The sequence below is a fragment of the Monodon monoceros genome, unplaced genomic scaffold, assembly GCF_005190385.1.
Source record: "Monodon monoceros isolate NGI ecotype Baffin Bay Population unplaced genomic scaffold, NGI_Narwhal_1 Super_Scaffold_4, whole genome shotgun sequence".
Lineage (NCBI taxonomy): Eukaryota > Metazoa > Chordata > Mammalia > Artiodactyla > Monodontidae > Monodon > Monodon monoceros.
The window spans coordinates 13,980,098-13,997,994 of record NW_021703781.1 but is presented as its reverse complement, the minus strand read 5'-3'; the positions used below and the strand labels follow the sequence as shown (position 1 = coordinate 13,997,994).

Here is a 17,897-nt window from a genome sequence, read left to right as displayed (position 1 = left end):
CTTTTTTTGATTTGTAGGAATTCTCCCTATATAATCTAGGTATTATTTTTCAGTGGTGGGTAATATATCTTGAATATATCCAACCCTATTCACATAAGCTTTTCTCATTCAGTTCTCAGTGTTCCTCAGGTCCTGTACGTTAGCTCATAGGTTCTGGTGTTTTCTTCCTGCAGTAGCAATGCCTCATGTTTATGTGGGATAGCCAGTTTACAAAGCACTCTCACAAATCTTATCTCATTTGGGTCTCTCAACAACTTCTAAAAGAGAAGTTGGGTATTATTATACTTGTTTTATAGATAAGGACACTGAGTGGCTTGCCCAAGGTCACAGGCCTAATAAGTCCTCAGACTCCGTACTCCATATCCCCCTTATGATTATATGATGCTTCAGCTGTTTATAGATGATGGCTTATTCATTTAAGCAAATGCTGCACTTCTGCTTAGCATCTTTACTTCAGTTCCTTCTTTTTTATGTTTATAATTCAAGATACAGCTCTAGTCTATGAAGTTCATTCTAAATTCATTACCTACAAGATAATGTAAGTATCCAGATGAGTAAAGGAAGCTCCAATATGATTATTTAATAGGGTTTTTAAAAAAAGAATGTCCAGGGCTTCCCTGGTGGCGCAGTGGTTGAGAGTCCACCTGCCAATACAGGGGACACGGGTTCGTGCCCCAGTCCGGGAAGATCCCACATGCCGGAGCCTGTGCTCCGCAAACGGGAGAGGCCACAACAGTGAGAGGCCCACATACCGCAAAAAAAAAAAAGAATGTCCAGGAGGATACCAGAAACCACAACAGTTACCTGTTCTGGGGCAAATCACATTTTTGAAAGTAATGGGTCTATTATGTAAGAAAGCTGATTTCAAATTCAGTATTTTTCTTTCTTTTGGCCTTTTAGAGAGTTAAAAAGAGGAATACAGTGAATAAAGAGAAGAAAAATGTACTTTAATATTTATTAGTATTGTCTAAATTGGCTGTTCTATTTATGTCAAATACTGATTTTCTATTTATTTATTAATTACTAAATATTATTTATTTGTTGTATTAGCTATAACTAATAATTAGTATTAAATGTTGAACTTATAATGGGAAGTGATATTGATAGGACAGTAATTCCATCACTCAACCTCTGGCTGAAGCTCCTACACCTGGGCAGTTGAGTGAGAAACCACCTACTGTGGGAGCCCAAGTGGGTGGGCTGTTAGCTCTCAAATGAGAGATACCCAAGTGTTACCTGTCAAGCATTTGAGACGGTGAAATGTAGTACTTCTTACTTTCTAGGAGTTGTTAAATTCGTTCATTCATTCACCCTCAAGCTGATCAAACCACTGTATGTGAAACCTTTAATCATTTGATAGTTTTCGTAGATTATTCAATTTTTATGTACATCACATACACCAGAGAAAACTATGTTTGATGAAATTAGCAGTAATAAGAAAGGACCTGAGTATAAATAAAGAAATAGCATTCCTACTCTGAGGTATTTTAATCACCATATAATAGTTGTGTCTTAAGCACTTCCTGGGTACATCCTTTGATGAGTAATAAAGAGATAGAACCTCATTGTATCTTCTTCTCCAAAGAGAAAAGTTTTAATAGCCACTGTCTGTTCTACAGATAATTACTAAATATGACCTTTCCTAGGTCTCTTTTTTCTAGTATAAATGCATCTCCAATTATATACCTAGTATTTACTCATCAAATATTCCTACATCAGTGTCCAATTTAAAATTTGTTGGCTTGCTATTTTATTTTTGATTAGTGGCATTTTTGCTACTTTAATTAGGGTACTGAACATCACTGTCAGTACTAAGGTTTTTGTTTTTGTTTTTCTTGGGTCTTGCTTTTTTGGCACGTGTGAATTTTGTTTCGTATAAAACAAAATGACTTTCTCGTGGTCTCTGATGATGGTCTCCTTTAAAATTAAAGGAACATCTGGTTTTGGTGTGGGGATGATCCACGATTACGTTGTGACTGATCTATATTAGTTACTTGTACATTCTTTTTTTTTTTTTTTGGAATTTCACAAGGGGAAAACTACAAGTAACGAGTTTTATATCATTAAATTTGTTACAGATTTTCATGTTCAGGATAAACGATTTTTCAACCTTGGGTGAAAAAACTTGCATCAGTTTAAGGTGACTGTGTTTTACCTTAGGACAACTGTTGCATGCCAATTTGCGCCTGCGCACACGCGTGTGTGTGTGTGTGTGTGTGTGTGTGTGTTTAAACAGTTAAAACTGAGTTAAAAGATGTAAATTTAAAATTTGTTGTGTATCTAATCTGTCCCAGGTTCAGTAAATAAACAATTCTTTAAAAACAAACAAACAAAACAATGGTTGGCTTGGTCTTGTTTCCATGAAGTGATGGTTTCTCTAAGTATTTTGTTCTGAGTCTGAGAGCTGTGTATATGAGAAATAATATATGGCTGATAACGAGTACCCTGTGTGTATTTCTGAGTCAGGTACTATACTAGGCTCATAAGGCTCACTTTGAATAGGGGATAATTATACCACAAAGTGGTAAGCATGAGAGAGAGGTGTGCATAAGGGGAGAAGGGTACCTAATGACTCTAGAATTCAGATCTGTGTTTGGAGAGAATGAGTTGAACTCTGTATTGGTAGTTTTGAACTCTACATATTTTATAGTTGTGTGTAAGGATATGGGTCATCCCTAATGACCCATACATTCCTAATGTAAGGGGAGAGCCATTCTTAGATGGGCAGCTTCTAGTGTCACTTGGTCCAGGGCCTTGAAGAGGCAAACTACCCTTTTGAGAGAAAGGGCATTCTTTACATTTTCACAAATTCATCTCCAAACTAACTGGTTTAAAAAAGTCTTGTGGATAATGTGACCACATAACTTAATATCCACTTTGCCTAGGACAAGATTTGTGGGACATTGGGACGACAGACCCAAACAAGGACTGTCTCAGGCAAATAAACAGTCACTTTATATATGGAATGAAAAGTGACCTAGGCCTTTATGAGGTGAGCTGGGATGGTTGATTTGATAGATTCTACCCTCAGGAGAAAAAATTGTCAGAAGCCAGAGACTTCTGTTGCCTTTTCAAGGGAAGGACTGTGGATATTTTTTGTTGTTGTTTTTAATAAATTTGTTTATTTATTTATTTTTGGCTGTGTTGGGTCTTTGTTGCTGTGCACAGGCTTTTTCTAGTTGTGGCGAGCGGGGGCTACTATTTGGTGTGGTGCGTGGTCTTCTCATTGCAGTGGCTTGTCTTGCGGAGCACAGGCTCCAGGCGTGTGGGCTTCAGTAGTTGTGGCACATGGGCTCAGTAGTTGTGGCTCATGGGCTCTAGAACACAGGCTCAGCAGTTGTGGCGCACAGGTGTAGTTCCTCTGCAGCATGTGGGATCTTCCCCAACCAGGGCTCGAACCCATGTCCCCTACATTGGCAGGCAGATTCTTAACCACTGCGCCACCAGGGAAGTCCAGGACTGTGGATTTTTAAAGAGTTTACAAAGGCCTGAAATCTTTGGCACTTCAATTTTGATTTTTAAAGATTCCATGCTTTGCCATTATATTTAATTCCCAATAATTAGTTTCCCAATATGATTTAAAGGGTCTTTATATTGGTCTTTAGTGACAGCAAGAAATGGGACTCTGGGGAAATGATACCTCATTCAGCTGTCACTTTGGGTGTTGGTGGGGAAAGAGTAAGTAATGAAAGAGGTTTTTTTCAAGAAATAACAGACTACTCGGCTGGGGGGGAGGGGCATCTGGAATTACAAAGAAACACTGTGGACACAAGAAAAGGGCTTGTGAAATGCCTGACACGGTGTCTCACCAGCCTGATTAATAAGGCCATGATCTCTAAGTGACCCCGGGTGACAATCTGCGCTGTGTGTGAGTGATCGCTGAGGGCAGTGTCATTTGGTTCTCTGGGAGTGAGACCACGGGTTGTCTGTGGGAGTCCAGGGACTGCAGCCTAGGGTCAGTCCACCCCGAGCGCTTTGGAGGGCCTACGGTGGGATGCAGGCCGAAAGCTCCCTGCGCAAAAGGCTGGCCTTGAAAACCAGCAGCCGAAATCGTGCACCAGGTCAGGTGCTCTCAGTGACCACTGCTTTCCCCACGACCCCGCCCACTCCTGTCTCAGGCCCGCCCACACCCCAAGCATTGCGTTAAGTCGGCCCACCGCTCCCTATTGTCCAGCGGGCACTGAGAACTCGGGTCTCCGCAACGTTCAGGCGTGGGCGGCGCGGGGCGCGCCCACTGCGCGTGCGCGCGCCGGCTCGCAGGCCCCCTCGCCCCCTCTACGCCGGGACTTGGTACGGCCGGGACGTCCCGGCGGTTGGCGTCCTCCGCTGCTCCAGCCAGGGGCGGGCTTTTCAAATCTTACCTTTGGAAGAGTGGCGGCGGCACAGGCTGTGGCGCTGGTGATGGAGGGGCAGATCCTGAGGGGACCCGAGCTCCGCCCGGCGGGGCTTCCCGCTCAGCAGGTGAGTGAGGAAGGGAGCCGGCTTCAGGTCCTCAAGCGGTCGTTTTGCCTGGACGACGGGAAATTCCCCCCCCGCCCCTTCGCGTCTCGTGTTCCGCCGTGGCCAGGAACAAAAGAACTAGGCGACTGCACTTTTGAGGCCCTAATGGAGCTTGGAAATCTCCCCGTTCCTGTCTCCCCACCCTCTCCCCCAATTTTCTTAGGGAGGAAACAGGCCCGGAATGGGGAAGCGACGCCGGAGTCTCGAAGCGCGTTTTGGGGCGCACCTGTCCGCCGCCCCTCCTCCCAGGATTGGGACGCTTGTCTTTTTGGAAGGGTGGGTGACGCAGGGGGAATGGGAGCCCCGGGATATCCCGGAAGCCCACCCGAGGCCTGTGGAGGACACTTGGCTTATTACTCGATTTGACGCAAAGCACAATCACTGCAGGAGCTTTGTCTACACACAGTATAAACTTGGTGGAGAGGGCTGGAGAAGTAAACTGCAACCTCTGAACTCGAGAAAAAGTTGGTCTGATGGTGGATTCTTTTTGAATTGGATAGGAGAGAAGTTTGGTGTTTGGTATTTATCCATGTAAAATGTGTGTTAGGAACCTTTCTACTTAATATAGTCCAACATTATTTCTTGGCCGTTATTAAAAGTTTATACTTTCCACTCTTAACCTTTAAAGAAAACTTAAAAGATGGGACTTAGAACTCTGATCTCTTTGAGCTGGATCTCCACTTCCAGTTTACTCTCCACCGTGTTTTCCCTATTTTTAAAGTAGATTAAACCATATGAAATTCCGAGTTTTGTAGGTCAAAATTGGTAGAATATTAACAATTTTGTATGGTCCCACCTATTACCTTTGCTTAGCAACTCATTTTCTTTTCTGTAAACCTTAGAACCCTCAGCAGATAGAAAATTGTTAGGAAGTCTCCATAATGCTGTGAAAAGGAAAGCAAGACCTTGAGTCGTTATGCAAAGAGGGCAGTAACTTTATCAGTAATTTATGCTGTTATGCCAGCATTTCCAAAAATTTCAAACATTTCGATGCAGAGTGTTTCTTTTCTGTTCTATCCTGTTATGTACTTTTGTTACCGAAATTGGGGCCCGGCTGCTGGCTGCTCAAAAGCCAATAAAGAGGCAAGATTGGTGGAAAGGAGTTTGCTTTGTTTTGGATGCCGGCAAAGGCTGGGGTCGGGTGGTGGGGTGCGGTGTTGGACGCCTGTCCAAAGGCTGACTCTGCCCCGCTGACAACCTCTGGACATGAGCTTCTGTAGACAGAGGGAGGGGCTACATGTGGAAACGGCACAACCAGCTCTGACAGCCGTCTTCAAATTGGTCTTGCAGTGGTCTGACCAGCGTCGTCGTGATTATTTTAAGCACAGTTAACCTTCAGTTCCAGGGTTGGTTTGTTCCCATTTCTTTGAGGCTAGTTCTCGGATTCTGGCAGCTTATGTCTCGGCGCAGTCTGGTCGCCATGTAGTTAACGTCCACCTGCTGGGGGTTTCAGTACCTATCAGACAGCTCCCAGGATGTGGCTCAGAATATTACCTATAGCCCTTGAGAAGGAACTGAAGGCCCTCGACTTGGCTTACTGACTAAATTATTATTGTTTTGTCCCATTTGACTGCTTTTCTTTGCTTCTGCATGTTCTCACTTCTCTGATTAAACTTATCGTTTGACTCAAGTTTTTCCACGGGCAAAAAGGCAGGCTGAGGACATGGGGGGCAAGGACCACAGGGTCCTGCTCCGTTTCCCTTTGATTGTACTAATTATTTTTTTAAATTTGATTTCTAGTGAATTGGTGATCTTGAGGTTCTTGCACTTACCATGTAGGTGTTGGTGAGGCCGATCAAGTATATTTCTTGAGCTGTGTGCACCAGTAAATGTTTTTGTATGGTACAAAAGAGATAAGAGGATAAGGTCATAAAAGAAGTTTAGCTACATGGAATGAAAAGAAGTATTTAAATATACGTAACGGCTGGATTATTTACATGTAGGAAAGTACATTACTTAAAGATTCTTAGGCAGCAACAAATTAAAATAATTGAGTTGTGGAATTCCTTCTGTTTGGATCTTGGAGAAAAATTGCAAAATAGTAATAGGTTTTAACCTAACAGGAATATTGAGGGTCAGTAAGAGAATTTTATACTTGACTAACACTGACTCTTTGTGTTTCCTTTGATCCTAATGAACCTGCCGTCAGATAGGGATAGCACCAAAGATTTTGAGATGGTCACTCACTAGTGTAACACCTCTACTCAAACCTTGGAGTCATCTGTGACTACTCACAGCATAGAATATTGGCTTTGGAGTCAGATTAAGGTAAAATCCAGCTCTGTTGTGCAGCCTTGAATAAGTTACCTGTCTTTTCTAAGTTGCAGTTTCTGCAGTTGAAGAATGGTAAACTGCTTATCACAGAAATTTTTTGGAATTTGAGAACCTCTTTAAAGTACTTACCACAGTACCTAGCACTCATACATGCTGAGAGATGACTTATTTTTGTTATTATCTTTTGTCCCATTCATCTGAATAGTTGGCATAGCCACCTACCTTTTCTTACAAATGTTTAAGCTTTTGAAATTTTTATAAAAATAAAATTTGAGAAATAATATTTTCTCATTGCAGAAAAGTAAACATAGACAGAAACATGAATTTAAGAATTCTTTCTCCAATTCCATTCCCCAGAATGAGCACTGTTAACAACTTCTAGACTTTTCTCTGTATGTAAACAACTCTTAAAATACACAAAATTTCTTTTGGAAAGAATGTATACTGTATATACTCTTCTGCAATCTTTTTCATCTTGCTCTCTTAGCTAACATGGTTTAACTATACCCATTAGGTGGGTGATAGTTTCTATCTGGATTACTACAGTTTTCTTACCAGCAGCCCAACTTCTTTTGTTTTTTTTCTTTTTTTTAGTCAGTGCCTAATTCCAACACTAAAGTCATTTTCTTTGTACTTCCTTTGTGCCCTTCTAGCTCTTAAAATCTAGTATATTTCCATTTTCTACATTATCTAAGTTTGCACATTTAAGGTCATCTGTTTCATTCTTAGCCTTACCCTATCCATTTATTTTTACCTGCCTGACTTTAAATACCTACGAGATAAGGCTTCTCTTTGACCTGATAGCAAGCCCTTATTTAGAAAATTGAAGAAGAAATAACAAAAGGAAGGCTCTCTCCCCATTCTCTGCTCTTCTTGGAGGCTTGAATTCACACACTTCTAAGAGGGATGCATACAGGGAAACATGCTTTTGTCACGGGCCCTAGTCAGCCTTGACTCTGCCATTATGGTTGAGGCAGTGATGATTTTCGCTCCCTACTCTTCCTCTTTGAGGTCAGTAAGCATCACCATTGAATGCCACCCTCATTACATGATCATTGTTCTCTCTGTGGTTCGCACTAGACATCACTCCTAGCCTAGGAGCACTTTGTACCCCTTTTTAACTTAAAACAAATCCTTTGACTCCATTATGTTTTTCTTGGCTAGAGTAGTTTGCTTGACCAGAGATGTTTTCTCTGCATGTAAAGTATAGATGTGTACTATATATTATAGTATATACTATACTAAAAGAACTTGTATGGAGAACACAAAACTGGCTAATGCAATGGTCCTTTTTTTCACCCTGAATGTGTTAAAAAAAGAAACTAGCACAACATTTTAAATCAACTATACTCCAATAAAAAAAATGCATACACTTAATTTATCCATCTTCTGTCAGCCCTCCCAGATCCACATCCACTCACTGTAGAGCAGGGGAGGTAAGGTCATAGTTTACTAAGTATGTTCATTTGGCTGGGTTAGGGATCAGCAAACCACTTCTGTAAAAGGACAAATAGTAAATATTTTCAGCTTTGTGGGCCACACAGTCTCTTTTGAAATTATTCAGCTCTGCCTTTGTAGCTTGAAAGTAGCCATAGACAACACAAATGGGCATGACTGTGCTCCAGTACAACTTTATTTACAAAAACAGGTACTGGCCAGGCTATAGTTTGCTGCCCACTGCTCTAAAGGACAGAATTCTAATATAATATCTGCTAGCTATATCTCATTTCCTTACTGAATATTTAATCTTAAAAATACTGTAATTTTTTTTAAACCCTAACTTTACATTTCCTTTCTCCACTATATCCCATGCCTCTCTACTTTTATGAAGTCTTTATCAATAAGTGAAGAAAGACAATCTTCATTTACCAGATGGAAACCTTTAGAAGTCCGAACTGATTCCTTAGTGTTGTCTCTGGCCACCTACTGGTTTCTAAAGGTTGTTGCAACTTTCCAGATGGCTGGGGAATTTCAAGTAGTGCAGCCCTGGTTCTCTGCTGTGGCTGTGCACTGAATCACCAGAGGAGCTTTAAATAAAAGTGCAGGTTCCACCTCCAGAGATCCTATTTGTTTTGGGGTAGGTCATAAGCTTAGGTACTTTTGTAAGGCCCTTCCTCTCTGCCTGAGGTGATTCTAATGTGCAGCCTGCTTTAAGAAGGACTGTGCTAGTCCTTCAACTGGCTGCCTGACTGTAGTATTTAAACTGGCTGCCTGACTGTAGTATTTAAAAAGCAAACTTGAATTTAATGGCACCAGATGGTATTCGTTTATATTTGAGTTGTGGGGTAAAGTTATTCATCCCACTTTCAAGTTTCTCCCTAAGTAGACTCTCCAACGCTAACCCGCCTGCCAGAGTTTATTTCTATAGACATATGGGTCACATAGATAATTCTTATAATTGATTACTAATTACATTAAAGAAGAATTTACTTTGGGACTGACAAGTCATAAAAAGATGAGATGGAGTTGTTGAAATTCAGTCATGTGTAAAGAAGGAAAAGCAGCAAATGACTACATTTATATAGTACATCAGTTTTGAGTTATACTACAAAAGAAGGTTTTTATGTGGCGATTACATGATGTAATTACAGGAGGTAGTTAAACAGATCTGTTTTCTGCGTGTGAACAGCACACTGATTGATTTGGGTAATCAAGCTAAATCATCTGCAGTTTTTCTTTTCGGGTCATCATAGACTATTGCTCTAACTTTCAGCTTTCCTTTTTGAAAAGATTGTCCTTTCAATATCTGGAAATTTTGTTATTAGATTCATTCAGATTTTTGATATAAATTTTATTCCAGTTAAAAGGTAAACTCTAGCGTTCATTTTTTTGTTTTTTCTAACCGCAGAAGCTAGGATGATCTCTTCATTTTTAGAAATAGACATACTGAAGCATTATTACATGTTTGTAGTATATTAAAGAGTATCTAGTGATTTATAGTTTTTAAAAAGTCACTGAATTTAAATCAGAACAATACATTTCAGTTTATAGAATTTTGATGTTACATATGAAACTTGTTTATAGAGCCAGGCCATTTTAAGATCCTTGTACAGAAGGAAAGACTTTCAGAACTAAAATGATTTAGTAGTTTCATGGTGACTCTTAAAACTAAAATAAATATATCCAAAAACTGTGTTCTAAATCTCTGTTCCAGGTAGCTAAAGCTTCTGACATTTTCTTAGCATAGTTCTTTCACTCTCTTGCTTCTGAGATTTTATTTACATTGCTTACCCTAACAAATAGCCTGTTACCTCTCTGCTGTTAAACCTTAGTTCCTTTATTCAGCATCTGTTCTTTTAGAAAGTTTTTCCTTGGTTAATTTAGTGTCATCGGTTACATCTTGCCATCTCACAGTGCAACTTACATAATACATGCATGTGCTGTATTGTTCACATTGGTTATTATATTCTTGTATTAGTTTCCTGAGGCTGCCATAACAAATTACCAAAACTGAGTGGCTTAAAACAACAGAAATTTGTTCTCTCAGAGTTTTGGAGTCCAAAAGTCTGAAATCAGGGTACCTGCAGGGCCATGTTCCTGCTGAAGGGACTAGAGAAGAATCTGTCCTGGCCTTTTCCAGCTTCTGGTGGTTGCTGGCAATACTTGGTGTTCCGTGGCTTGTAGACTCATTACTCCAGTTTCTGCCTGCATCTTCACATGGAGTTCTGTATGTATCCCTCTGTGTCTTCACTTGGCTTTCCTATGAGGCCAACAGTCATTGGATTTAGGGCCCACACTAATCCAGTATGACCTCATCTTAACTAATTACATCTGCAAAAGTATGTCCAAATAAGGTTACATTCTAAGGTTCTGGGAGGACAGGAATATGTGGGGGACACTATTCAACCTTGTACAGTTACAGTAAGAATATATATTATTTCTCACCTTTGTTTCTGTTCTGTTTATCCAGTAGATTGTAAAGACTTCCTAATAAAGCAAGAAATTAAGATTTCGCACAGAGCCTTTAAAAGATTTTATACTATCATACACTAAAACTTTGTTACTTTCCCAATGTATTATAAAAATATAATACTAGTACATTTTCCATCTATTAGGGGTAAAAAGAAATGTTATAATTTTGGGTTTTGCTACCTTTTAAAAATGCTTTTTCTCTCTCTTTTTTTTAAGGACTGCAGCATTCAAGAAAAACTACATTTAGAAATTCGAATACGAGAAGGGGTATGGAAACTCCTTTCTCTGAGCACTCAGAAAGACCAGATTTTGCATGCAGTTAAGAATCTCATGGTGTGCAATGCTCGAATAATGGCTTACACATTGGAGCTGCAGAAATTAGAAGAGCAGATTGCGAATCAAATTGGAAGATGGTTAGTGACATTGTTTACCTATGGCTTTTAATGTACTTAAATATTTACATTAAAAACACCATATAGGGCTTGCCTGGTGGCGCAGTGGTTGAGAGTCTGCCTGCCGATGCAGGGGACACGGGTTCGTGCCCCGGTCCGGGAAGATCCCACATGCCGCGGAGCGGCTGGGCCCATGAGCCATGGCCGCTGAGCCTGCGCGTCCGGAGCCTATGTTCCGCAAGGGCAGAGGCCACAACAGTGAGAGGCCCGCATATCGCAAAAAAAAAAAAAAAACCCAAAAAACGAAAAAAACAACACCATATAATTTAACCTGAAATGTCAAATCACCAAAGCTTTTAAAAAATACATTGAAGTAGCCTCTGATATCATAAACATTTTTAAGTAGGGCTCAGAGTAAACTTACTATTAAGGCAGCAGTTTTTACTGGCCAGTTTTGTTGTGTTCAGTACTTCCAGATTGTAAAATGAAGCGGTTAAGAAGCAAGGAGTGAGGAAATATTTTAAGAAGAAGGACTATGACTGATATCTGAGTGTATAGAAATGTAAATTTAAAAAAACTAATTGCTTAAAAATAAACTGATAAAAAGATACTAGCTGAGAGTAATGGAAACTTAGAAATTGAAATGAGTGGGCAGCAAAATTAAAGATATAAATGGAATTAAAGCTATGAATGGGATTAAAGCTATGAATAGACTTAAAGATATGAATGGAAGGGAACTTAAAAATCTGCTAACACATTCCTTTCATATGTTGAGTGTAAGTTCCAGAGAGGCAAGTGACTTACTCAAGGACACTTGAGTGACACTAGTGACGCTAGAACACTAGTGAGTGTTCTAACTAGTGACAGAAGCTAATGAGAGGTTACTTACGATTTGCTAAGTAACTTCTGGTCCTTGTTCTCTCTGTCACTACATGCTGCCTTTTTGGATCAGGTCTGGATTTTGTGTATGAAATTTACATCCTATCCTATTTACAATGCCAAGTCTTATTTGGACCTTAGGATTGACTCGATTTAGTGGCTAGATATTGGTTTCCTTTTTAATATAAATGGTTTCACATTATCCATTGTTGATCGGTCTTAACGCTGTAACACTAACTGAAAGTTTCTTTTTAGACATTAGTGGCCATTGATTGGGCTGTTCATGGTACACCTCCATGAAATTCTTGAAAAGTAAGGTAAAAACACAGGTCAGAGAAAGATTTTTGTAAAAATAGAATATTTATGAAATCGTATAATAAACACTTATGTACGAAGTGGCTAATATTTATTAGCTTTATTCCCTTGGGATAGCGATTTAATCTCTTTGTGCCTTATTTCCTTCATTACAGTTGACATAATAATATTTACATTTTGAAAATTAAGATGATATATATTAAAAACCTAATAATACCTTTTATGTAATTAGTACTCAATGTATGTCAAACAGTTTTCACTATTATTTATCCCTGGCATTATAAAATGAAATTATTCCAGTATCATAATCCAGGAAAATACTTTTCAGATACACATACACTGGACTAAGTCAGTGCTTCACCAGCTGTGTCAAATATATTACTTAGAGTAGATGATTTTGTATCACAAAATATGCAAAGCCAAGGAATAAATATGGCATATCTTTTTATAGCATGAATTTTTAAGATAAAGCATGAGGAATTTAGGATTGTGGCATGGTTTTGGATTATGCTACTCATCGGGATACATGTTCCTTCTCCCCAGCCTTTATAACAATATGTTGTCAAGGGGTGGGACTGTTTAAGTGGAAGAATTTTAGAAGCACTGGTTTAAGTACAGTGTGGGACTAAACACTCAATATTATATCATTTCTCACAGTTATATGGAATGTTCCTCTGGGAATCATGTCTACCCTTCATATTCATGTTCTTTAAGTATTTATAATGAATTGTGAACTGGCCATTTTCTTTAACAACTTTCCTGAAGTTGCTGATTTGGAAAAATGTTAAATAAGCTTAATTCCTGTTGGATTTTTATAACAAAGATAAGAAAAAATATCTGGGACTCTCAACTGAAGATGTGTACAATTTTCAGTTTCTTTACTGATTATCTTTGATAGATGAAAATAGCTTTGATGCTATATTTGTTTTATATTTGAACATTTATATTTGTTCATCACTTCTTGCCTCCATTAATTATTGAATTATTTCTTTAAAAAATCTGAATATTCTATATGAATTATTTTGTTTACAACTTCATTTTGTTATGTGCAGATATAACCTGAGGTTACTGATCAAACATAACTGGAAATTATAGTACTTTCCTTCTTACTACATAAAAATGATCTAAAGATAAAAGAGAATCCATGATAGTTTTTTTAGTTCCTTGAAGAAAGTTATGTAAATTATGCCATTTGATTAGTCAATCCAATATTTATTGAATATCTACTACTTGTAGAACACTTATTTAGTATTGTGCTACTGTATCCAAATTCAAAGAACAGAATTTGTCGAAATGTGAGTATATTTGTATATTCAGCATTCAAATACCTTACCTTTAGAGACTCAGTAGTCTGTTCCTTAGCTTGGTTTTGATGGTCTTTAAGATAGAAAAGTGCTCCACTTTTACTTTGCTACCAGAATTAAAATAGCATTTTAACGAGTCTCCTACCTACCACTAGTCTTCCTTCTCTAAAGTTTTATGATAAAATGTAAAAAAAATTAATACAGACAATACATCTAGACTCTTTCAAAGAAGAATCAAATCAGTATGAAATGGTAGAATCGATAAAGGTCTAATGGAAGAATTGGGTCTGAATCTTCCAGATCGTAAAGGATGGGTAGTGTTTGGTTTGTTGAGTAGAAAGAAAGCAGATTAAAAGTAAGAAAAATAGCAAAACAAAAGCATAGGGTGAAAAATGAGCATGAATTCAAGAACATTGAAGAGATGTGTTTGGTTGAGGCTGAAGATCAAGCCAAAGTTGAAAAGGAAGTGGGTAGCAAAATTCAAGAAAGTTTACAATGACATCAGGTTAACTGGTATTAACTGACAGCCTTTCTAGGTGCCAGATACTGTGCTAGGGTTTCACAAATGCCACATCACAAACTGAGAGAGGTATAAACCTCTTTATTAAAGATTTGGGAACAGGAAATTGGAAAATATTAGATAACTGTTTCAAAGGGCACACAGTGACTCTGTGACTAGGATGTGAACCCAAACGACTTAAAAGCCTGAGCCTCGCTTAACCCTCCCCAGAGAAGCCCATGTATTTTGTACTACCCCACGCTGCCCTGTTAAGTTGTTATAGAGCTTTACATTTATTTCATTATTTATCTTTTACCATTTTATTTTCAGTAAGAAAGAGGCATGATAAAACGGGTGTTTAGGAAGGTTATCTGGCAGTAGAGTATTGAAAAGGATGGTGAGACAAAATAACTGAAATAATAAATTTTTAGGGAAAATATTTAAGAACAGGCAGATAGAGAAGTAATCAGATAAGTAACTTTTGATGAGATAAATGAGATAAAAACTAGTGCATGAGTTTTGGGTTTTTTTAATAGGTATTTACTCAAGGTCCTCTTGATACAGTAACAACCATTCTGCAAACAGTTTCACTTATTTCTCAATTTATTGAGTTTATTAAAGTAAGCAAATAGTCTTACTTCATTTTACAGCCTGTTTAAACTGGGGTTCCAGGAAAGAGTTAAGCCCTAATGCCCCAAGACATGCATTGTATACAATGACTTAACTTCCGTGTATTTAGAATAGTACTAGTTTGGTACCATTCTTGGGAGAATTGAGAAAATAGTCATTCTCTGGTTTAGTTGAGGAACCCCACTTGAGAAATCAGTGATATAGTCATATCATTTATTCTTTTTTTAACCACCTATCTGAGAATATTGGTAATTGGTTAAATGTTCCATTACCATAATGTTCTAATAATGTAACAGAAGCTTTGTTCTCCTTAAATGTATGTAATTATGAAACACCTTCTGGTATACTATCTATTTTTTACATCTGAATATGCGAACGATACCCAGGTTTGTGTAAAATTCATAATAGAGTTGTGTAAAATTCATAATTATGAAACACCTTCTGGTATACTATTTTTTACATCTAAATATGCGAAAGATACCCAGGTTTGTGTAAAATTCATAATAGAGTCAGGGTGACTCAAAAAAAAGTAGAATATGGAAAGTTTTCTAGGTTGAGTAGACAGTAGCTAGTGAGGGTATGGAGTGGAGCACGGACAGCTGACTGCCTTATTAGTTCAAAGGGTAGGATTACTTGGTTACAGCAGTCTGTCAATATGCCAGTCTTTTAAGTGGTAAACGAGACTATCTCCCTGCCTTTTCCCTGCATGTTATAGCCATATATACCTACTTAAAAGACTTGCTTATATTGGTCCACTTCTTAAAAAACAGCTAATGGTTTCCATTTACTAAAATTCCTTAGGTAGGCATTGCATTCCAGGATCTTCGTGGTCTGATCTCAAACTACTTTCATAGTAGTTTACAAATTAGTTCTTAACTTTCTACTTTACAGATTTATTTCAGCCAAATGCTTGATCTGTATCCCCAAAACAGTTCTTGAATTTTTCTGTCTCCAGTGCTTTTGCTTATACCGAAGTGCCCTATCTTCCATTCCCATTTCATAAGACCTCTTTTGCTCTGCAATACCCTACTTGCATCATCAAAGTTTCCCTTGAAATTGTATTCAGAAAAAGATCACTTCTTCCTTTATTCTCATAGTAAGGACTCAAAAAATGATTATTTGCCTCCTTTTAGTTCTAGTAGCATCTGAACCATGAATATCTCACTGTAGTATACTATATTCTAATAGTCTATATTCCATTTATGAGCATGTATTATCAATTAAATTATAAACTTTTAGGGGCAGGGACAATGTTGGTTCTTACTTATTAGATGAAGAAATAGAGATGATATCACCACTCATTTCATACGGTTATTTTTGAGGATTTAGTGCCTGGAGCTTGGAGGCAACTCAACTAATGTTGATTCTTTTCTCTTTCTTCTTTGTATCCCCAGAACACCTAACAGTGCTATATAACTATTTAAGAGCAATATAATTTGTGCTTCATAACGTTTTGCCTCCTCCTCCCTTCCATTTGTATCATGAGCAAATAGGGCTTATAATTTAATAACAGTTAATTATATGGCAGTTACTCATTTTTCTTCTTGTTACTTTCTTCCATGTTCTTAGGTTCTTCCTGTTTTTGTTGGCCTCTGTGCTTGACATGTTCCAGATTATCATTTACTATTTTCTACTTCGTTCACTTTTTTAAAACCAACTTTTTATTATGAAATTTCATATGTAAAAAGTTTAAGAATAGTATAGACATCATGTATATTCTCCACCTGGAAGGACCAGTTAATAGTTTGCCATATATGTTCATCCACTCTCCTCTATCTTGGTACTCATACACACAGACACATACTCACACACATATGCATGCATGCATGTACACACATACACATTTTTCTTTTTTTGTGTTGAACCATTTGAAAATAAGTTGCAGACAACATGGCATGTATATCTCAGTAGTTCAGGGTATATCTTCTAAAAACAAGAACTTCTCCTATATAACCAAAATATGGTTATCATATATAAAATATTGACAGTAATTGCATAATCGTCCACTAATATTCAGTCCATATTCAATTTTACCTAGTTGTCAAAAGAAAATTCTTTATAGTTCCTTTTCCAAAACCAGAATTCAGTCAAGATTCATTTGGTTATGTTTCTTTAATCATTTTACCTTTATCTAAAAACTCCTTGCCATTGATGCTTTGAAGAGTCTAGACTTTAAAAAATATCCTTTAAAAATATTCTGCACTGTATATTTGTCTATTTAGGGGAGGGAAGAATTTCTGCTCTACCCCTCTTGGTTCTTTTGACTGGTCTAATAATTAAATAGGTACAAGACAGATTAATAGGAGAAAAACAAATTTAATTTCGTACATATGGTGGTCCCATAGGTATAAGACTCAAGAGGTGACCAAAGCATGTTGTTTATACACCTTTTTAGACAAAGAGTAAATTATTTGTGAAGATTTGACAAAACAAAAGGGTTTGGGCTTGGAGTAGCAAATTAATGAAGAAGTAATGAAGTTTGTTTATACAGCTTCCTCTGCCCCAAACTCTGTATCTCTGGTAATAAGGATGCCCTCCATCCTCCAGCATAGGGAGGATATCTTCCCATGGGAGCTTTGTTTCCTGCTTTCAGGGGAACAAAGGAGGGTTAGGGTGTTCTTCTTGCATGGGCTGTTTCTCAAGTGACTTGATTTCATTTTATTTTTAATAAATTTATTTACTTATTTATTTTTGGCTACGTTGGGTCTTTGTTGCTGCACGTGGGCTTTCTCTAGTTGCGGCAAGCAGGGGCTATTCTTCATTGTGGCGCACAGGCTTCTCATTGCGGTGGCTTCTCTTGTTGCGGAGCACAGGCTGCAGGCACGTGGGCTTCAGTAGTTGTGCCACGCGGGCTCAGTAGTTGTGGCTCACGGGCTTAGTTGCACTGCGGCATGTGGGATCTTCCCAGACCAGGGCTCGAGCCCGTGTCCCCTGCATTGGCAGGAGGATTCTTTGCCACTGCACCACCAGGAAAGTCCTCTCAAGTGACTTTAATTCAAAATAGTCAACATTCCACTTTGGCATATTTTGGGGTGGCCTCCCACAAACCCCATCATCTAATTGTTTCTTTTGGTATTATTGAACCGTTTCTCACATTCCCTGTTTTTGCTGTAACTGGAAGTTGGATCAGACTTAATCAGACTCAGGTTAAACATTTTTTTTGCAAGAATTTTTCTTGGTTAGGTTGGGTAC

The 17,897-nt window shown here is 38.3% G+C and overlaps 1 protein-coding gene across 1 annotated transcript in view; it reads left to right on the top strand.

Moving 5' to 3' along the window:
* The first annotated feature begins 4,223 nt into the window (after positions 1-4,223).
* RTKN2 (rhotekin 2) overlaps positions 4,224-17,897 on the top strand; it is a 76,870-nt gene continuing 63,196 nt past the window's right edge. The window contains exons 1-2 of the mRNA XM_029200874.1: positions 4,224-4,461; positions 10,903-11,099. Coding sequence (XP_029056707.1) covers positions 4,402-4,461; positions 10,903-11,099 — 257 coding nt within the window. The 5' untranslated portion in view covers positions 4,224-4,401. The remainder of the gene's footprint in view (positions 4,462-10,902; positions 11,100-17,897) is intronic.